This window comes from Hyaena hyaena, unplaced genomic scaffold, assembly GCF_003009895.1.
Source record: "Hyaena hyaena isolate Hyena2069 unplaced genomic scaffold, ASM300989v1 scaffold_199, whole genome shotgun sequence".
NCBI classification, from domain to species: Eukaryota; Metazoa; Chordata; class Mammalia; order Carnivora; family Hyaenidae; genus Hyaena; species Hyaena hyaena.
In genome coordinates this window covers 2,543,225-2,565,939 of record NW_024080831.1, presented here as the reverse complement: position 1 = coordinate 2,565,939, position 22,715 = coordinate 2,543,225, and the positions used below count along the sequence as shown (strand labels likewise).

The window sequence follows — 22,715 nt, the reverse complement described above, 5'->3', positions numbered from 1 at the left end:
CCTATCAGGATGGCTAAGATAAAAATGATAATAACACCAAATACTGCCAAGAATGCAGAGGAACTGGATCACTCATATATTGCTGGTGGGAATGGAAAAGTGTATAGCTGCTCTGGAAAAGAGTACTGAAGTTTCTTATACAAAGAAACATGCACTTACCATATGACCCAGCAACTGCATTCCTGGGCATTTATCCAGACAAATGAGAGTTTATTCACACAAAATACTATATACAAATGTTCAAGGCAGCTTTATTTGTAACAGCCACACACTAGAAATAACCCAAAATGTCCTTCAACAAATGAATGGTTAAACAAACTATGGTTCATCTATAACATCGAATAGTACTCACAGTGAAAAGGAAAGAACTATCTAAAATATGGAATACTACTTACAAAAAGAAAGTACTGATACACATATTAAATGAGATGGATCTCAAGGGAATTATGCACAGTGAAAAAAACCAATCTCAAAAGTTACACATTATGTGATTCCATCTATATAGCATTCTTTTTTTTTTTCTTTCTTTTTTTACAGACAGAGCAAGTAGCAGGGGAGAGGGGCAGAGAAACAGAATCTCAAGCAGGCTTCATGCTCGGTGCAGAGCCCAACAAGCAGCTCAATCCCACAACCCTGGGATCATGACCTGAGCCAAAATCAAGAGTTGGGCACTCAACTGACTGAGCCAGCCAGGTGCCCCCCATAGCATTCTTAAACTGACAAAACTGTCAAGGTAGAGAACAGATTAGAGGCTGCCAGAGACTGGGGACAAGGGGAAGGGAGATGACTGTGTGAGGGAGGTGAGGGCAGCAAGAGAGATCCTGATGATGGTGCTGTTTTGTGTCCTGACTGTGGTGGTGGTCACACAAATCTACACGTGCAAAAAAACTGCACAGAATATACACATGCAAACGAGTGCACACAAAACCACAAAACTGGATAATTCTTAGTAAGTTGGTGGATTGTATCATTGAGATGTGGTGCTATAGTTTTTTTTTTTTTAATGTTTATTTTATTTTTGAGAGAAAGATAGCACGAGCAGGGGAGAGGCAGAGAGAGAGAGGGAGACACAGAACCCGAAGCAGGCTCCAGGCTCTGCTGAGCTGTCAGCAGAGAGCACAATGCGGGACTTGAACCCACAAGCATGAGATCATGACCTGAGCCGAAGTCAGACACTTAACCAACTGAGCCACCCAGGCACCCCTATTGTGCTATAGTTTTATGCAAGAAGTTACCATTGGGGGAAGCTGAATAAAGTATATGTGGAATCTCTTTGCATAATTATCTCAGAATAAAAAGAGAGGGAAAACTCTCCTCAATAACTTCCAATAGCTCCCCAGTGCCTATAGAGAAAGATTCCTTAGCATGGCATGCAGAATTTTCTGTTTCACATCCTAAGCTCAAGACAACTAGTTCTAAGATCTAACATTTAGAACGTTAAAACACCATCTTAGAATGGCAGACATCAGTCTAAACATTTTATATGCATTATTTCATTTAATCCTCAAAAATCCAATGAGTCAGGTTCTACTATCAATACCATTTTATTCATAAACCATCAAACCACGGATATCATAGTAACTTGAAAGTATCCCTACTTAAGCACCCTTCAAAGTCCTGCTCCAGGTGTTACCTTTGTGACTTTTTCTAGAGTTAAGTGCTATACTGACAGTGCCTGGCGCTCAGGAGATATTCAATACGTGGTTAATTAACATAAGGCCTAGACAAACAACACAAACAAGTAATAAAACTGGCACCTTAAGGATTTGACAGTAATTACATTGACTCTTTTCCAAAGTTAAGCTTGAATAGGAAGGCACTATATAATATACAGTGGAGACAGGGGCACCTGGGTGGCTTTGTCGGGTAAGCATCTGACTCTTGATTTTGGCTCAGGTCATGATCTCACAGTTCGTGGGTTCAAGCCCCTTATCAGCCCCTGAGCTGGTGGCACAGAACCTGCTTGGGATTCTCTCTCTCTCTCTCTCTCTCTCTCAAAATAAATAAGCTTAAAAAATATATATATAGTGTGGACAGAAAACACCTATTAGTGAGAAAATGTTGTTTAATAAGACAACAGCTTTCATATACCAAAGAGGGACAGGTAAAGTCAGGCTGATGAAACCCCAGTGTCAGCTGCAAAGTTTTTCTGATTCTCAAATTTTCACATAATAAATACTGTACATAAATACAAACCTTACCTTCCTAGACCCAGTCACCCCATTCTTCCTTATTAGTTATTTTTGCAATTGAAGAAAAGGTATTTTTTTTTCAGAAGAAAGATATTTCTTCTATTTTAAAATGTATATTCATGGGGCACCTGGGCAGCTCAGTTGGCTAGGTGTTTGACTTCAGCTTAGGTCATGATCTCATTGTGTGTTTGAGCCCCGCATTGGGCTCTGTGCTGACAGCTCAGAGCCTGGAGCCTGCCTCAGATTCTGTGTCTCCCTCTCTCTCTGCCCCTCCCCTGCTCTCAAATAAACATTTAAAATAATTAATTTAAAAAATTCTAATGTATATTCATTATTTCCCTTGAAGAAAACAAAATTTTTATCTAAAGGTTCCTTCACATCCATGATTTCCTCAGAAAACTTACTGATTATACTACAACAATCTAGAAGTTTTCTAGTACTCTGAAATCTGCATGAGTTTCTCCAAAGGATTCACATTTTAAAGACAGACAACACAGGCAGAGGCAAAAAATAAAAAAATAAAAAAACCCACAATTTTAAATACATGAATGAAGTTTGGGGGTATTTTGTTTTGTTTTGTTTTTTATTTGAGAGAGAGACAGAAAGAGAGAAAGAATCTTAAGGCAGGCTGTACACTCAGCATTGAGCCCAACGAAGGGCTCGATCCCACAACACTGGGACCATGAGCCAAGATCAAGAGTCTGACACTCAATCGACTGAGCCACCCAGGCGCCCCTAAGTACATGAATGAAGTTTAATGGTTCCTATTCCCTCTCCTCCCTCTCTAGCACCCCCATCCCCATCCCTATGAGGTGACTTCTCTTAAGCAAAGCCTTTTCAGAAGGCACCAAAGGGCAGTATAAGAAGGAGAGAGGGGAACTCAAAAGGAGAAATAGGTGGGAGGCTGAAGCCAACCTCTCCTCCTTTCTATGTAACCACAAATTCTTACCAGTGATCTAAAGCCAACAACAAAAATGAAATTTCTTTTTAATTATGCATTATATGAAAAAAGAAGGTGTAGTCTAATGCAACAAGCAGGTAAGAAAAGGGATTCAGGAAATGAAATACTGACCGGTCGAGTTCTCTTATATTTGGAATCCTCGCGGTCTCTGTGCTGCCCAGAAGTGCTGGTTCTCTCCCTCACGTTTCTGTAACCAGGACTGGGGATGATATACTCTTTTCCTATGTCGATATCCTTCATCTTTTCTGAGTAGAGGTGCCAGGGCTCACAGACTTTTGGTATCACTTGAGAATTTCTGAAATTAAAAATTCATCAAAGAATAACACTATATGTTAATTATACTAGAATTTTTAAAATATTTCTTTATTTCCTCAAGGAAACAGATTTCCTAAATTGTGCTTCATTAATCATTTGCAAAAGTACTTTAAACTAGGAAAAAAAGGGCAAAAGCTTTAAGGTTTTCTACCATTATATCTATAAAAATAATTTTTCAGAAGTTTTTCAAGTGCCATTTCATTTTTTTAAAGAAAAAAATATCAGTGTATTAGAATCAAGAATTACCACCTCCCACCCCTAAGGGAGAAAAAAAGATTAGGAAAAAAACACACTAGTGAAGAGATGGGGAGGAAACATGAGAAAAAAGTAAACATACTAGTAAAGAGATATCACTGCCTTCAACTAAGCTCAAACCCACATAGAGGGCATTCAGATAAGTCTTTACATAAAAAAGATGAATTTTAAGTCTGTTCCAAGCGTTATAAACTCCACAATTTTAAAATGGATATCATTTCTCCTACTAAATGTTACTAAATGAAAATTTAAAAAGCATTTATTCTACCAATGATATATCCCATCTCTGCATTTTTATAATTAGGTAATGGCTTATTTTATGTTTTAATATTTTTATTCATTTCTAGGAGAGAGAAAGAGAGAGCGTGAGCAGGGGAGGGTCAGAGAGAGAGGGAGTCACAGACTCCGAAACAGGCTCCAGGCTCTGAGCTGGCAGTCAGCACACAGCCCGACGCGGGGCTCGAACCCACGAACCGCGATATCATGACCTAAGCGAAAGTCGGACGCTTAACCGACTAAGCCACCCAGGCGCCCCCCGGGGTTAGTTATTTTAAAAGTGTTATTTTAAAGCTCCATGACGTTACATCAATAAATATACAAAACAAATTTATACCTTAAATGCAAAACAAAACAATATTATTACACCTTAACTTAAAAAAAATTTTTTTTTAATGGTTATTTATTTTTGAGAGAGAAACAAAGAGCACGAACACCGGAGGGGCAGAGAGAAATGGAGACACAGAACGTGAAGCAGGGTCCAGGCTCTGAACTGTCAGCACAGAGCCCGACATGGGGCTCAAACTCACAAGCTGTGAAATCATGACCTGAGACAAAGTAGGATGCTTAACCGACTGAGCACCCAGGTGCCGCAACAATATTACACTTTAACTTTAAAAACAAATTCCCCTTGGGGTACTCAAAGTATTCTAAAATTAAACAGTGGTGATGGTCGCCCAATTCTGTGAACCCAACACTGAGTTGGGTTTACTTTAAGGGGTGCATTTCATGGTATATAATTTATATCTCAACAAAACTATTATTAGAAAACACAAATTCCCCATCCTGTGCTACAAAATCTTACCTAGTATCTACCTGAAACTCTATTCTAAACCCCTGCCTGCCTGGCTAACTTTAATCAATATACTGTTCCAACTCTGGTTAATTCTGAAAAAATAAAACACACACATTTCCCCCACTCTGAGATGGCTCAAAGTTTCCCAGACACAAGTTGAGAAAACACCTTTCACACTAGCCTCACTAGAAATTAAAGAAGGATAGCTATGTTGCCTTGTGGATTCCATAACTTCCTAGCTATCACTGTGTCTTAAAAGTACTACTCTGGAGACAAAATTCTGACAACTACAATTCATTTTCTAAGGTATCAGAGAAAAGGAGAATACTTACTAAATAAAAAAGAACTGAATCTCCTCCACACAGAGAAAGCTCAACTTCTTGCCTTTCAGAAGTCTAGTTCAACTACCTTGAGTTGATACTGCTAAATTACCTATCTTTAAAAAAAAAAAAAAAGAAGTCACCTTGTCCAAGGACAAACTGTACCATAAAGAACACCGGCTTATAACCAAGAACACAGCAATCACGTCACTGAGACCTCATTAAGCCTAAACTATAAACAGACCTGGCATCTGCTGGTGTCCCCAATGTCAGGTTGCAGATCAGAGTAATCCTTGTTAGAGGGATCACCGAACTCCAACCTTCCTTTCAAAAGGCTCCCTAACCTAGCTGATTATGTGGAAGCTGTACAGATAAGTCCCATCTTGAAAAGAGGAAGGAAGTGGGTTTGAAAGGGACGTGGCCCAACGAACAAATTCACAATTCCAAATGCCATGTCAAGAAGAACATAAAGTTCATCTCAACTGACTAAGAACTCATGATAACTAAAGCGTGTTTCAATCATTTTATTCCAAGTTATTCTATGTATGAAGGAGGTGAGGGGCAGGTCTCCATTACCTCTAACACTCTTTAATTTCCTGGGGAAAGAGGCATAGCCATGAGAGTAGGCAGGCCTTGAGTATGCACAAAGTTACTATCTCTTGGCCTTGAACATAAGAATTCCATCTTCTGTGTATCAGGGTTATAAGATCTGGCACCCCACATTGAGGCCACCCAAGAGCTAGGAATCCATATGGATTTTAGAAAGAAACAAGCTCAAATCTGAAGAAAGCAACCAAGAAAGGATCGCTAGGCTTTACTCTTTTTGACTCTATTTGTACTTCCCTGTTTTCTTCTGTTCTCCTTTCGGGTGTTAAAAAGTTGTTTTTCAATGCTAACTTGACTCAGCTATCAAGAAAGGAAAAAATGAAAGGATTTTTTTTTTTGAGTCAGAGCTATACAAGGGCACTAGCAGAATAACCAAAGCGGTAGAACCCCAAAGAAGTGCCCAGATTCAAAATCAACAGAGTTGAGGCCAGTCAGCTGCCTTTTTTTTTTTTTTTAAATCAAGGTTCTCCTTCCAGTGGTAAAAATGTAGACATTCTCCCTGCACAATGATGCAGAGGAAACTGCATGGGGGGAGGGGGGTTACAAGAACTGTAACTAGCCCGACTGGTGTTTCCAAATTGCCTTCATTATACATTCCTTAGGTATCCAACCTCGGGAATTTCATTCAGGCCCTCAAGCTGCACAAGAAGACCTGAAGCTATTCATCACCCTCTGGTAACCCACTTGTTGTGCCTCCAACCTTCCGCACCCTTTACTTAGGCAAAAGATTCCAATATAACCTATCCATCTCCTCCTTCAAAACCTTCTGAAACTTTGCCAATCATTCCTGTGCCCTTCTGCCTCCCGCCTCCCCACGTCGGTGCAGAAGCCAGATGACCCCTGTGCACTAAACACAAAGCAACATGCAGCTCTGTGTGGTGGAAGTGGAAAGGCACTGATGACAATCAAGAGATCAGGACTCCATTCCTGGCTCTGTCCAGGGTTTGCTGTGCGTACTTATGTCACGAACCTCCATTTACCCGTTTGCAAAAAATGAGAGGATGACTTCTAAGGTCGCTTGGCAGCTCAGAATCGCCGGTGTAAGACTTGAGCGGGGGGTGCCCCAGGCCGCCCTCCCCACAAGCATGAGGATGGGGGGCTTCTCTCTCGTCAGCTTCACCTGGGATGCCTTGACCCTAGGGCGTTCCCACGGCCAGTTTGGGCCTGACGAGGCCACGGCTACCCACACCCACGGGCCGCGGGCGCAGCACCCCCTGGTGGCCGCATCCGGGAATATAGCCAGCACTCTCGACCACTCATCCCACCCTACCTGCCTTCCGACGCCAGGACTTCCGCACGAGCCAGCCCTCAAGGATTGCGTCCCGAGGAGGGGGCGGCGGGAGACTAGAAGGAGGCCAGGCTGCGCTTCCCAGCTCTCCGGATTCCTCCTGAACCTCCTCTTACCCTCGATCCCAGCCCGCCACCCAGGGTGGGAGCATACCGAGGTGACCCCCGTGACAACCAACAGAGAAGGAGGGGGTGCAAATGGAAGCTGCTACCTACCTGTGCCCCGGCTCCAAAACGGCCGCACCGGCCACTCGACCACGCTCCCGAGCATCAGCCCCAGAGCAAAACAAGCCTTTATAGCGGCATTGGCCGCCAGACTGCGCAGGCGTGCTGCACAAAGAATCCCCAAGACTGAAGGGAATTGTAGTCCCTCTTCCGGGAGCCCGAGGCTCGACACGCCGCGAAGGACTCTATTTCCCAGAAGCGCCGCAGAAGCTCTGGAGGAGGTGCCGGCTGCTCCTCCTTTCCACCGCGCTCCTGGCTCTGCACCATCCTTCTCAGAGCTTCTGGGAGCCTGTCTGGAATCTTCTCTGAGGCCGTGTGCCCCAGTGGGTAGCCGGGAGGGTTGATGGTAGCTCGGAGGCGGGTGGGGGTGGGGCTGGGTGTTTGCAGGCAGGACGGAGCAGACGGTGGGCGGCCGTTTATGCACCAGAAAATACCGCGAAGGTCATCAGCGATCAGCTAGCCCCAACTCATGTGTTTTATGGCACTTAAGATTTTACGATTGTTTGCTCAGCATTCGACCTGCATCCAGAGCTGGTATCACCTTTATCAGTGTTATCCCATTGTCCGTCACATAACCTTGTGCTACCTGGTTTCTAGATAATAAAACGCCAGGATCACAATTTCTACAGTAGCAAGAGGCTTGGAAACGGTGTGCCAACTCACTCCTTTTTGTAAATCAAACTGTGGTTCCCAAAGAGATTGATCACAGTATTTCTCTTTGTATTTCATCGTACTTTCAACATGATCATAACATCACTGCTCTCTGTTGAATGCCTACCTACTCTGTATGTGGTACTTTACATGAAATTCTTCTTTCTTTAATCTCCCTAACAACACTGTAGGTATACCTTTTCCATTTCAGAGATTATAAAAAAAAAAGGTAGTGACTTGTCCATCTTTACACAACTAGCTAGTGTGAAGACACTAAGATATCATGATTAATTAACACAGTGTTCCTGCATAAGCATGCATTAATAGGCCTATGCAACAGAACAAAGAGGCTGGGAACAGACTCGTGCATATATGTAAATATGATCTGTGACCAAGGAAACATTACAGACCAGTAAGAAAAGGAAGAAGTTTGGATAAATAGTGTTGGGACAATTGGTTATCTGTATTTTTAAGAACTCAGGGATTCCTACTTCAACCCACACAGAAAAATCGATTTCAGGTAGATCAAAGACCGACCTTTGAAAGGGAAAACTTTAAAATGTTTGGAAGAAAATGTGAAATAACTTTATGACCTTGGGAGTAGAGAAGAACCTCTTAAACAATTTGTAAACACAAATAATAAAGGAAAGATTGATACATTTTTACTATATTTAAATTTCAATTTCTGTACCAGAGCCATAAAGTGAAAAGCGAACCCACAAGTTATAACCAACAAAGTTTCTTGATACAAAATAAACAAATAATTTCTACAATTCAATAATAAAGGACAAATAACCCGGTAGGAAAACAGGCAAATGATAGGGACAGACCATTCACACACCGTAAAGGAAACCTGAACAGCCATTCAAACATGAAAAGACACCCAATCAGGAAAATAATCAGGGAAATTAAAGTTAAAATAGCAATGAGATACTGTTTTAGGCCCTTCTCATGGGAAAACATAAAAACCTGACAACACCAACTGTTGTCAAGGATCTGGAAAAACAGGATATTCTGCACATTGCTGGCAGAGTATCAATTGATAGAATCATATTAAAGAGAAGTTTGGCCATATTTGGTAGATTGGAAATAGGCTATAGGGCTGTATTGTTAGATCCCTAGCAGGCCCCTAAAATTTAGTGGCTTAGAGTCAAGAAGTTTATTTCCCTCATAAATAAAAGCCTTAGGTAAGTATCCCAGAACAATAGTCAGAGACCCAGGGTGATGGTGGTTCTGTCCGGTTCAACATATAACTCCAAAATTATTCTACTCATTGCCATCACCAGTCACCCAGGTGGAAGGAAATAGGAAGAATGTGGAAATATGTGACCTGGTCTTGAGGCACCAGCAGGGAAGGAATATACATCATTTCCATTCACATTCTACTAGTGACAATTTAATCATCTGGGCCCATCTAAATGAGAGGGAAAATGGGAAGTGCAATCCTCAGCTAGGCAGCTATGAGCTGTCTACAATTCCATTACGATGGAAGAAGGAAAGAACAGATTTCAGTGGTAACTAATGGTTTCCACCTCATATGCCTATCCTTGAACCCAGAAATTCCACTTCTACATATATGCTCTAGGGTAGCCTTTCTCTAAAGAGGCTTCTGCAAGTGAATTAAGCCCTAAACAAAATTATTTCAGTGACTATTTTCCCAATTCTCCCAAAGATGACACATATCTAGTCTCATTCTAGATGTCCAAGGGAGAAGTTAATTCATTATATACAGTGAATACCTTAGGGCATCAGGGCTTAATGCTGTTAGATGAGAAAAGATGCTATAAAGGGCCTCTCCCACATGTATAAAAGGAGATATATTCATTGTGCATTGTCTGTAATAACTGAAAGAATCTAAATTCCATTAACAAGGGAACAGATAACTAGATTATGGTATTTGTACAATGAGCTACTATATAGCACTTAAAGAACATGGGCTATAATGTATCAGTATGTATAAGTTTCAAAAACAATGTTGAGCAAAAATAAATTACAAAAAGATTCAAATTGTATAACCCCATTTGTATTTATTTCGTAAATATGTAAAAATGTGATATGTTGGTTATGGATACATATATAGGTGCTTAAAAACATAAAAAATACCTGGGCATGATGAACAACAATTTCAAGGTGTAATTGGAGGTATAGCTTGTGTTGGAAATACAAATATAAGATCAGAGAGGGAGACACAAAAGGTTCATCTGTTTCTGTAATATTTTATTTCCTTTTAAAATGACATAGGGGCATCTGGGTGGCTCATTTGGTTGAGCCTCTGACTTCAGAGTCTGTGTCTCCCTCTGTCTCCGCCATTCCCCCACTCATGCATGTGCATGAGTGCACCCTCTCTCTCTTTCAAAAATGAATAAACATTAAAAAAATTGTAATGACTTATACATGTTAATTTTAACATGGTTAGGAGTGAGTGGACAGGTCCTTCTAATATCATTTGCTGTACTTTTTGGTGGCTTTAAGTATTTCATAATAAAAATGTTTTAATGTCATAGGAATAAATCATTTCTCCTCTCACTGGGAATATATGCACTTGAGCAGAAGACTCTTACAGGTCACTATATCTATATCTGCTGATGAGAATTCCTGAAGCACCTGTTGCATAGAAAAACTTTTCCTCAGCACACCTCAAGCCACCTTGCTGAGGTGTTATTAGTATTAGTGCTTCCTACTATGCCTCAAACACTAGGAAACCAAAAGCTGCAAATCTGATACCTTCATATAAAATCAAAAGCTTCTAAAAATCTCCCTGAAATACTCCAGATATATTAATTATAGGCTAAAAGGAAAAAAAAAAACAAAACACAATAGATGAGCATTGTGAAGCCCTGGTGCCAAGCCTCAATACCCTAAGGTCCTATCTCTGTCTGTCTACAGATAGCCTTGGCCAAAGATTTATACTTAATGTATACTTATTTATAAGTATAATAAGATTTCTACTTATTTACATGATATTGATTGTAAAGCATCCCCTTCTTAAAATGTATTTGTATTGTGAGATGTTTTGGAGAGTGATACTCTCCAACTCATGGGCAAAGAGGCTAGAGTAGAATATCTATGTAAATCCACACTTGTACATATTTTAAAAATAATATTTACTTTGTGTAATCTACTAAAAATACTCATTCATTCAATATTTGATGGAGATATAATGGAGCTAAAACAGGCAAGTTTCCTGCCCTCATGGGGATTAGAATTCCAAATAAACATGAGTCCAAATTTAAATTATAACTGTGGTAGGTACAAGACAAAGAGGGTATGAGTTGCACCTGAAGGACAATAGAAGTTAGTAAGGTGAACATGGTGGAGGTGAGCAGAGCAGAGAGCACTCCAAGCAGAGGGAACAACAGAGACCAAGTAGAAGGAGAAGGAAGGGAACATCTCCAAAGGCCTTGCAGACCATGTTACAAGTCTTAGAGGAAGAGCAAATGGAAACCACTTCAAGGTTTTAAATGGTGGGTGGGTTAAGGGTTGAGAAATCAAATTTGCATTTTGAAAACTGCACTGTGGCTAGGAGACTGGAGAAAGAAGTAGCTAGAAGAAAGGAGAATCAGCAGACCTTTGTGATGGATTAGATAAAGTGGCGTGAGAAAGAGAGGTGTCAAGGGTACCACCTAGGTTTTTGGTTGCAGAACTGCACGGATGGTGGTACCATTGCTCATCGGTTACCAGGACCTAATGCCAAATGGTAACGATCACTCCACCTCTGCTGTGGCATTCACAGTTGAATTCTTCTGCCACTTATGAAGACAAAATTTCACTTTTGCAGATCAATTTTACAATGAAAGTCATTTTCAAGAAATAAGACTTTTTTTTTCAAGTTAGCTAATAAATTGAATATTTTATTTGCCATCACAGAAACAACAGTGTGAGAGAATAATAAACCTCTTTAAGAGTCTCTGGCAACTTAAAAAATTTTATTAATGTTTACTTATTTTTGAGAGAGAGACAGTGTGAGCAGGGGAGAGGCAGAGAGAGAGGGAGACACAGAATCTGAAGCAGGCTCCAGGCTCTCAGCTGTCAGCACAGAGCCCTGTGTGGGGCTCAAACCCACATACCATGAGATCATGATCTGAGCCAAAGTTGGACACCTAACTGACTGAGCCACTCAGGCGCCCCTAAATGTTTATTTTTGAGAGGGAAAGGGAGCCAAGGAGGGGCGGGAGGGGGCAGTCAGAGGATCTGAAGCAGGCTCCACACTGATAGCAGCAAGCCTGATGTGGGGCTCAAACTCACGTCTGTGAGATCACGGCCTGAGCCGAAGTCAGAGGCTCAACCAACTGAGCCATTCAGGTGCCCCCTTGGCAACTCAGAAAAGAGAAAAGGATTTAATATGTCAACAATTCCAAAACTGGTGCAGCCATTGTGAAAAACAGTATGGAGTTTCCTCAAAAAACTAAAAATAGGGGTGCCTGAGTGGGGCCCCTTTATATATATATGTACATATATATACATATATATATAAAGGAATATTGCCCAGCCATAAAAAAAGCATGAAACCTTGTCATTTACAACAACATGGATGAATCTAGAGGGTATAATGCTAAATGACATGAGTCAGTCAGAGAAAGACAAATGGCATATGATTTCACTCATATGTGGAATTGAAAAAAATTTTAGTGTTTATTTATTTTGAGAGAGAGAGAGACAGCGGGAGCAGGGGAGGGGCAGGGAGAGAGAGAGACACAAAATCTGAAGCAGGCTCCAGGCTCTGAGCTGTCAGCACAGAACCCGGCACAGGGTTCAAACTCACAGACCATGAGATCATGACATGAACTGAAGTCGGATGCTCAACCAACTGAGTCATCCAGACACCCCTTGTTTCTCTTAAAAGAGATCTGAACCTTATTCAACTTTGGGAACCACTGAGTGATAGAATAAAACCAAATTTCAGCTAAGTATACAAAGCCTTCTGTGATCTGGCCCCACATAATACCACAGCTTCATTTCCTGTTCCTCTCCTACTCAAATCTGAGGTCCTCACAACACCGTGATTTCCATGTTTTTACTTAAGCTGTTCCTTCCACCATCTAAATCTGCTCAGCTAAAATAAGCATCACAGCCCATAGACAGGCATTGAGATTTTAAACCTCCCAGAATGACAACTAATGGTTACTTACTCAACTGAATAAAATCATACAGTATGTCTGACGCCTCTCCTGGTAAGATGTGCAGGGGGGATTCTCCCACATTATTGAGAAGTACCGAATGGGCACCTGTCAGACCACAACACGGGAGGCAACAGGGTCCCACTAAGCCAGGGGAGCCAAACCAATAAAGAGTGCAGCCAAAATGGAGCCTTCTCTCTAAAACAGGCTGTCACAGGCTGGAGGTGTCACTCCCAGTCACTCCTCAAAACATCTCACGTGTTTTTGCTTTTATAAATATGGGCTTCTGATGAGAAGAGATAAACCACGTCAGTCTATGTTTGTGATAACATTTTTGGCATGAATATTTGTTTAGGAAAATTAGAAATCTATAAAGGCTGTATTTATTTTTCACTCAAAGTAACTCATTTATTGAATACCATGAGGAAAAAGTATGTACTCTTAAAACACAAATTATATACTTGATTGATTATAAGACCACCAATGAGAAAAATCAGCATTGCTTTTTAGCTACTAAAATGTTACTGTTGAGGGTGCCTGACTTGCTCAGTTGGTTGAGCGACCGAGTCTTCATTTTGGCTCAGGTCATGATCCTGGCGTTGTGAGGTCAAGCCCCACATCAGGCTTTGCCCTGAGCGTGGAGCCTGCTCGAGATTTTCTCTCTCTCTCCTTCTGAAGTAACAATACCAAAGCATGTTTTTTTTTTAATTTTATTTACTTATTTTTTAAGATTTTATTTTATTTTTTAAGTAATCTCTACGCCCAACATGAAGCTCAAACTCACAAACCAAAGACCAAGAGTTACATGCTCCACTTACTGAGCCCGCCAACAGTTTTTAAACTCTCATCCTAAAATTGGATCTAGGTGGATGACCTGTGATCTACAACTGGTAGGTCATTGATCTAAAGGAAAAGAAAGAAAAGAGATTCCTTTTCAAGTCAGCCTTAAGTTTATATTGCTCATGGAATCTGAAACAGCTTGATATTGTATCTATCCATTTGCTTGTAGGTTCTTACAGTTCTAAACAAACTTCAGGTTTTAGAATACTTACCTAAGGGGCGCCTGGGTGGCTCAGTCGGCTTAGGTCATGATCTCACAGTTCGTGAGTTCAAGCCCTGCGTGGGTCTCTGTGCTGACAGCTCAAAGACTGAAGTCTGCTTCAGATTCTGTGTCTCCCTCTTTCCCTGTCCCTCCTTTGCTCATGCTCTGTCTCTTTCTCCTTCAAAAATAAATAAGCATTAAAAGAATTTTAGAATACTTACCTTAAAAATGCTTATTGAGGCACCCGTATGGCTTAGTCCATTAAGCATCCAACTTTGGCTCCGGTCATGAACTCATGATTCCTGAGTTTGAGCCCCATGCTGGGCTCTGGGCTCACAGCTCAGAACCTGGAGCCTGACTCAGATTCCGTGTCTCCCTCTCTCTCCGTTCCTCTCCCGCTTGCTTGCTCTCTCTCTTTCAAAAATAAATAAAGTTTTAAAAAATTTAAAGAGTACTTATCTAGTTTATTTTTTTAATTTCTTAATTGATTTATAAATATGTTGTTTGCATTCTATACCCTAGCTATAGAATTTTTAAGTTTTTTTCTTCTACATTTAGTCTATTCACCTAAAACAGTGTTTCCCCAAAATAATAGATGAAGTACTAGTCCTGCAAGATATTCTGAGAAAAAGAAATTCCCAAACTCAGCTAAGTCTGGGAAATTATATATATATGATATTCAAGTCACCTTACCATTTTAGCTAAATACTCTGAGAAATCCTATAATAATAAAACCTGATTAGCCTTATTTAATTCATCATTCCTAAGGCCTCTCTGAAATTGAAATAACAAAAATAATTTTTTTAAAAAAGACTTTAACATCCAGTAGAACTAGTGTTCTGCAAGAAAATGCTTTGAGAAACACTGATCTAAAGTCACCTTTAAGGGAGGAATGCCTGGGTGGCTCAGTTGTTATGCATCTGACTTTGACTCAGGTCATGAACTCACAGTCATGAGTTCAAGTCCCACATCAGGCAACCTTGAGCCTCACTTTGAGTGACCTCCAGCCTCGCTTTGGGTGAGTCCCCACTTTTCTCTCTCCCTCTCTCTCTTTCTGCCACTTGTGGGATTCTCTCTGCCCCTTGCTCATTGCACCTTCTCCCTCTCTCTCTGGAAGGAAGGAAGGAAGGAAGGAAGGTCCTTAAAAATAAAAAAGAAAGAAACTTCCTAAAGGAGAAGGGATTCTTAAATGATGAAGAGAGTTTCTGAAGAGTGAGGGATGACCCTTATGGTAACCTAAAGCTGAGTGAGGCTGAGAGAAAAGACTGATGCCCACAGCAGCCAAGGTTGCTTTAGTCAACCCAGACATTTTAAGTCCAGAAGATTCCATCCAGGCTGAAACAACCTGAGCAATCTGAAAAGAGCCAGGGTAACAATAACAGCTACTATTATTGCCGCTTTTACTGTTATTTCTGCTCCAATTTAGTAATTGCTTAGAACGGGGAAGGTACCACACAAACATTATCTCTAACCACATAAAACCCCAATATTAGAGATAGGAAAGCCTTTGTTACTATATCATTCCAGCTCAGTCTGTAAAGCTTCTTCACTGAAGCAATTGTTCTCTTTGCCCTCTAAACCACTCATGACCCTCTCTGGAGCCTTCTCTAATGAAATAATTCCAGAATAAAAGAGGTTAAACCTTCCTGATGACTCTGGCCCATTTAACCATATCATGCTTCATTTCCACCATGAATCAATATTTGTACATGCTAAATCTGACAAGATCTGTGATCACCTAGGCATGGCATGGTATGTTGAAATTACTTCCCAAGGCTCTTTTAAAATTACCCAAGAAAGTAAATCTTAACACTCAGAGGCAAATTCAAACACCTACAGAGGACAAGCAGGTAACATAAATGAGGGGAGCAGGTCAGGAATAATCAATAGTTGGTGACAGAGACTGTGATGATCAAGAGAAAATGCTCCATCCAAATGACACAACCATTAACTTTGGCAGATTGTTGCCAAGCAAAAACATGAACCCGGTATTGCCTGATCTTATTTTTCAAGTGAAGCCAGAAATACAGGTTTTGCATGAAATCTTCCAATTTTTAATATGTTGACAACTAATTTCTTATAAATACCAGCAGGGCCAAAACAACATGAATTTGCAAGCTTTCCTCTCATATTCTCATCAGTCAACTTCTACTAAAAATAGCATTGCCTCTACACCCTCCCCTCTACCTCACTGATCACTCCCTCCATCCAGGAGATCTGGGTTGCTTTTGACACACTCAAAAAATCAAAAGCTAAGACTTGCCAGTACTGAAGTCATGTTTAAAACCTCAACTCTGAAGCTGATTATAAAAAGGAGGCAGTTTTTCTGAAAGATGGTAGCAAGGTTAATATAAGTGCGTGTGCCACTTGAAAGCAATGGCAATTATTATGTGCCTTGTCGATGATGCATTGCATGCCACTTTAGTGATTCTAAAGTATGAACAGACCATTAGCACTGCTCCAGTGACCAAATATTTTTTCCTCCCCGTCTCCAAACTGATTTTCCAGATTACTTTTGGAGATGAGATTCAGGCCCAGTTAGGGCACAGGGTGGGGTAGTCCTCTGTTACACTCTCTTGTCACCAGCAGTGCTTGTTAGAGAGGTGGCTAATGCCACCTGATACATATATTATTCAAAGCTAGGGTTCAAGGTGTGGCCTGTGGTCTTTTAAGGTCCACATCATCACTAAGTCCCCAGAGATCAACATTATCTCAGAGAAGAGCCAAAGAGAAGAAGATGGAAAGAGGTTGGCTCCATGAGCATGGATTCTACCTTTGTCTCACTGTCCACCTGTTGCTTCAAGGTAAGAAGGGACAAGAGCAAGAACAAATCAAACATACAACTTCTAAGAAACAGACCAACCAAACTAATTTTTATTATTCCTAGACAGTCAATGTCTGGATGTTCATTTTGGTAAAAATGAAAACTCAAGACACTGACAGCTTTGTACCTCTTTGTAAGATCCTTCTGTCCTGTGTTTCTTTTTTTTTTTTTTTTTTACAAATAGTTTATTGTCAAATTAGTTTCCACATTTTTTTTTTTTACAAATAGTTTATTGGGGTTTTTTTTGTTTTTTTTTTTATACAAATTGTCCTGTGTTTCTATTGGGCCTCTTCTTTTTCCTCATGTCTTTCTTTTTCCAGGCATATAATCTAACTGCATGGTTTCTGAATATCAACTAATGTTAAAAAAAAAAAAGAAAGAAAGAAAAGAAAATTCTTTCTCAGCTCTCTTTAATCAAATTAAATGGAATAGAGAAAATTCTAAAAGGAAGAAGGTGATGAGAAGTTCTGTCATGAAAAGGGGAAACATTTTCAGTAAAAATTTTCAGTGTAGATTATTTTCCTCATGCATTATTGAAAGTGAATGAGGAGGGGGCACCTGGGTGGCTCCGTCCATTAAGCATCTGACTTCAGCTCAGGTCATGATCTCATAGTTCATGAGTTTGAGCCCTACATTGGGCTTTCTGCTGTCAGTGCACATCTTGCTTCGGATCCTCTGTTCCCCTCTCTCTCTGCCCCTCCCCTTTCTGGTTCTCTCTCTTCCTCTCTCCCCCCCCCAAATAAATAAATAAACTAAAAAAAAATGAATGATAAGGGTTAGTACAATATCAGAGATAGTATGAATAGACTCTACCAGAAGATGTTACCACATATTTCTCTATTTCTGCATTACAAAGTATGACTACAAAAGGGTTAGGTATAAGATGGGTATTAAGGAACTTTCTTGGGGCGCCTGGGTGGCTTAGTCGGTTGAGCGTCTGACTTTCGCTTAGGTCATGATCTCATGGTTCGTGGGTTCGAGCCCCGCCTCGGGCTCTGTGCTGACTGCCAGCTCAGAGCCTGGAGCCAATTTCAGAGTCTGTATCTTCCTCTCTCTGACCCTCCCCTGCTCACGCTGTCTCTCTCTCTCCTAGAAAAAAAAAAAAAAAAAAAAAAGGAACTCTCTTTAAGGTAGACTCAGTAGTGATATAACCATTGTTTTAGATGAGAACAATCATAGCACATAGTAGAGATACAGTAAATCCTTATTAACTTGAAAAACTGACTTCCTTCCTTAGGGCTTCACATACCTCCCACTACCTACCTGATTATTGCCCTCATCATTAATTTATGATTATCTATGCTGCATTAATATAGTGAGGAGAACTGTGATTGCAAATATTGTCACTGACATCACCCAGATGGCTCAAGGACACAGATGAGCAATGGAAGGACACTGAATGAAGGTGGAGAAGTTTGTGGTGAGATTCAGCAGGACACTGAAAAGTGGTGGTCAGGGCTGAGTTTGCCTACATGTTTGGACAAGTTTTGCATGGGAACAGAAACAAAAGAATTGAGGATGGAGCCCTGACTCAGCTCACCTCATCAACTTCCATCATTTGCTTACCAACCCAGCCCACATTCCCTGGCCCAAGAAGGAGAAGCTCACACACTTCTCCCATGCTCCCTGTTTTCTCTTTGTGCAGAAATGCTACCTAGCACCCAGCCCTGACACTCTTCTCACAGGGTCTCTGCTCTCTTCAGGAAGAGGAGACACATTCACCATCAATTGCTCAGGCTTTGACAGGCATGGGGTGGATCCTGTTGCCTTCCAAGCAGTGTTTGACAGAAAGGCCTTCCGTCCAGTCGTCAACTACAGCATCCCTACTCGTGTCAACATCTCCTTCACCCTGTCTGCCATCGTGGAAGTGGTGAGTTCTGGCTCAACACTGCAATGTGCTGAGCAGTGGTGAACAATGGATTCCTCGCCTGAATTTTGTAAAATGAAAATTTCATTCCATGGGGTGGGAAGATATGACAGGGAATGCTTCAGTGACATCACAGCAGGTAAAATCTGTCCCTTTTTGGACTACTCCATAAGAAACATGACCCCACTGACACTTCATACTGTTTTTCTAACCTATGTTTTCCACGTACCCTGGAGTATTTCACCTAAAAATTTCAGTGGTTTATGATTAAAAACCATAATTGTGATGCAGAAGAGCCATGGAAATGAGAAAGAGGTGGGTGGTGGCATTGGACTTGACTTCATGGAGGCAATTATCTCAGATGAAAATTGTTTCTTAAGGATGCACAGCTTCAACTGATGACATCGTTCCTGTGGCTAAACCTGGTATGATAGATTTTTTCCCCTTTACAATGGTACCTCCCTTTTCCCACTGCTGGGTTCAACTTTGCAGTTTATAACGGATAAAGCTTAGAATACCCACAAATTAGACAAATTCAAACAGAGCCAGACCAACAATGAAAACACAAAATTTCCTATTTATTCTGCCAGTTTTGGAGTGCAGAGATGGGGCACAGGGAGAAGGTAGCATAAATCAAGGTCATGGAAGATGATACTTAAGTGGCTCCATCCCAGGAACTCCAAAGCTGAGGCCAATGTCTCCCTTGAAAGCGACAAGGGAGAAGTAGAAGAAAGACTTTGCTAGTGCATCGTGATACCTGTTACCAGAGAAGGGGTAGGAGAATGAAGAAATGAGAGAAAAAAAGAAATATAAAGTGCAGGAGACAGAATGTGACTAAAACAAGTTCCCACCCTATTTGTCTCACATCATGTTTTCCTATAGATCTGGTACAATCCATTCATCACATGGAACCCAGAGGAATGTGGGGGCATCAGGAAGATCAGCATAGCAGCTGAGAATCTTTGGCTTCCAGATATCTTCATCGAGGAGTTGTGAGTATCAGCATTGAGAAAACAGCAGGAATGAAATGCTATCTCCAAGGAATGGAATGATACAACCAATAGGGGGCACACAAAGACTCAGTGTAGAAGGAGTAGTGTCTGAATTGAGTTTATAAAACCCTCAGAACATGGCCATAGGTGGAATGGGGAAGTCAGATGAGCAGTGTTGGAGCACAGGAATGGTGTGACCTGAGAGAGAAAGAAGGCCAAGACTGACAGGGAACCCACAGTACCCACCTTCCCACCCTTCTCACATACAGCATGGATATGGATCAGACAGCTACAGGTCTCATGGCTTATGTCAACAGTGAAGGTCTCATCAAATATGATAAGCCAATGCGGGTGGTCAGCATCTGTAACCTGGACATCTTCTATTTCCCCTTTGATGAACAGAACTGCACACTCACCTTCAGCTCATTCATCTACACAGGTAGGTGAGGTTCTTTATAGTAGCCAACTGAGAGGCAGAGAAAGTGTTTTGAGAAAGAAGAGGCCAGGAAGATGGAAACAGTGAGGGCATTTCACTGAAAGGGGTGTGGTAAGGAATGCAACAGTCTGGGTATGGGATTTGGGAACATTTGGGAGGCTGAGTTGTCTGGGTCTCTTTTGCAGTGGAGAACATGCTCTTGGGCATGGAGAAGAAAGTGCAAGAGATTTCGAATACATCACAGGACCTCATTCGGAGCAAGGGGGAGTGGGTACTTCTGGGTATCCACCAGAGAATGATGAAGATGTCTGTGGGCACCAACCAGTATGACCAAATCATTTTCTATGTGAGCTCAGGGGCCATGGTTGTGATCTTCTCTAAGATGCATAACTATGTCCCCCACCAGAATGTAAGCTCTCCCACCAGAAATTAAGCTCCATGAGGGTGGATATTTTTATCACTTTTCTCACTGATAAATTTCCACTACCTAGGACAGTACCTGGTACTAGGAAATATTGATTGAATAAATCCTCCCTGGGGAAAAAACAATGCTCCTATGGCAGTGACTCATAGTGAGAGTGAGCTTCCCATCTCCCATAGCTATCACAACTCTTTAGAGGCAAGAATTTTTAAGTTTATTTTTAAAAACATACGGTGAAAAAGTTATGAAACATTGTCTTAGGGATATTATGCTTTCAAATCTTGGTGACTTCAAAATTATCTGCCACTGTCTTGCCTTCCCTCCACTGGTCTTGAACGGCCACCAGCAAAGTCACTAGCGATTAGACCTTGATGAGAAAGCAAGCAGAAATACAGGGCTAAAATGCACATGATATCTATGAATCTGGTCCCACAGTCCTGCTAAGAACATACTAGTAGGGCTAAAAGCAGAAGTGGAGAAAGATGACACCTTGGGTCAAGAAGGAATGAGATACATTTCAGTGGTAAGCAGCATGGCAGAATCAAACTCTAGAAAGTCAGACAGTGGTGATTAAGATGACTTTGTTGAAAGACAGGACAGGGAAAGGGAATTGAGGTAACATTTCCTTCCTAGATAGCTTGGTCTGGGACATATATCAACTCCTGCTTTTAACTGGCTCAGCATCCTCCCAGACTACTCCTCACTTGCTCCCCTCTCTCCGTCCTCCAGGTGGCCATCAGGCGCAGGCCCAAACTTTATGTTATAAACCTTCTGGTGCCCAGTGGCTTTCTGGTTGCCATTGATGCCCTCAGCTTCTACTTGCCGATAGAAAGTGAGAATCGTGCCCCATTCAAGATGACACTTCTGTTGGGCTACAACGTCTTCCTGCTCATGATGAATGACTTACTCCCTGCAACGGGCACCCCCCTCATCAGTATGGTCCCTCCCTCTATCAAGAGAATGAAAGCAAAGTGGGTGTGGAGTAGGGAGACAGACCAGTGGAATCTGGTCAGAGTGAAAATGGATCCTGGAAAAGGACCCTGGGGGAAAAGAGGAAACAGAAAGTCCTAGGAGGTACCTCTGGCCCTCACATTGACCCATCTCCCCTCCAGGTGTCTACTTTGCCCTGTGTCTATCCCTGATGGTGGTCAGCCTACTAGAGACCATCTTCATCACCCACCTGTTGCATCTGGCCACCACGCAGCCCCCACCTATGCCTCAGTGGCTCCATTCTCTCCTCCTCTACTGCACCAGTCCAACAAAATGCTGCCCCACTACACCCCAGAAGGGAAACAAGGGCCTGGGCCTCACCCCCACTCATCTATCTGGTAAGGGGAGTCAGCACTGCCCACACATTCTCTTCCCACACCTCCACTCCTCTGCCCCTGCCTCCTTCCCCGTCCCCCTCACTCCCCAGGAAAACTTCATGGCTGTATCTCTATCTCTGTAGGTATGAAGGAGCCCGTGGAGTTGGTAGGGAAGGTGCCAGGTCCCAGAGAGGCAGAGTTAAATGGGTTCCCTGGGTCAACAAGGACCCAACAGGATTACAAGGCTCAGAAGCAATACTTGGTTGATCTATGGGTGCAATTTAGCCACATGATGGACACCCTGCTCTTCCGCCTCTACTTGCTCTTCATGGCCACCTCCATCATCACAGTCATCGTCCTCTGGAACACCTAGACAAATGCCCACATGCAAGCTCCAGTCTAGAAATTCTCTTGCCTTTGGAATCCATCCGAGCTCCTGTATGTGTCCAAATCCCAGCCTCACAGCCCTGGAAACCACGTCACTTTCTGTTCAGTCCTTCTGTGCAGTTTCAGACCAGACCTGGATGATTGCCTATGCCTTCCCAGGGCTAGGTCCTTGCTCCTGCACTCCATCAGCTCCCGTCAGCCCTCCCATAAGTGATGCTTGCCTGGCTTCTCGGGATTCAAGTTCCTGGAATACTTTCTTGATTTCAATCATCCCCAATAAACCCCTTTGCAGAAAGCATGGGCTCTTCCCTACCTTATATTACAGTACCAAAAATCTTGGTTTGAGAGTCTTCTTGGAGAAACTACTCATTAACAAAGTAAAAAGGATTTTATAAGACTATTATGCAACTTGTGAAAGCGAGGAGAGGGGAGAGAAGG

The 22,715-nt window shown here is 41.8% G+C and overlaps 2 protein-coding genes and 1 non-coding gene across 4 annotated transcripts in view; 2 read left to right on the top strand and 1 right to left on the bottom strand.

Annotated features, from left to right (window-relative positions):
- The window catches only part of ABCC5 (ATP binding cassette subfamily C member 5), a 95,562-nt gene extending 88,256 nt beyond the window's left edge, over positions 1–7,306 (bottom strand). For both annotated transcript variants that reach the window (XM_039241661.1, XM_039241663.1), the window contains exons 1-2: positions 7,225–7,306; positions 3,265–3,448 (exon numbers count right to left, since the gene is read on the bottom strand). In XM_039241661.1, coding sequence (XP_039097592.1) covers positions 3,265–3,393 — 129 coding nt within the window. In that variant the 5' untranslated portion in view covers positions 3,394–3,448; positions 7,225–7,306. The remainder of the gene's footprint in view (positions 1–3,264; positions 3,449–7,224) is intronic.
- Positions 7,307–16,780: 9,474 nt separating this feature from the next.
- Positions 16,781–22,263, top strand: LOC120238124 (5-hydroxytryptamine receptor 3C-like). Its single transcript, XM_039241719.1, has 9 exons — positions 16,781–16,847; positions 18,571–18,737; positions 19,115–19,159; positions 19,617–19,726; positions 19,996–20,165; positions 20,348–20,508; positions 21,313–21,517; positions 21,696–21,911; positions 22,034–22,263. The coding sequence occupies exons 1-9, from the start codon at positions 16,781–16,783 to the stop codon at positions 22,261–22,263; spliced, it is 1,371 nt and encodes a 456-aa protein (XP_039097650.1).
- Positions 17,778–17,862, top strand: TRNAE-UUC. The gene has a single exon. It is a non-coding gene; the product is annotated as a tRNA-Glu (tRNA).
- Positions 22,264–22,715: the final 452 nt, after the last annotated feature.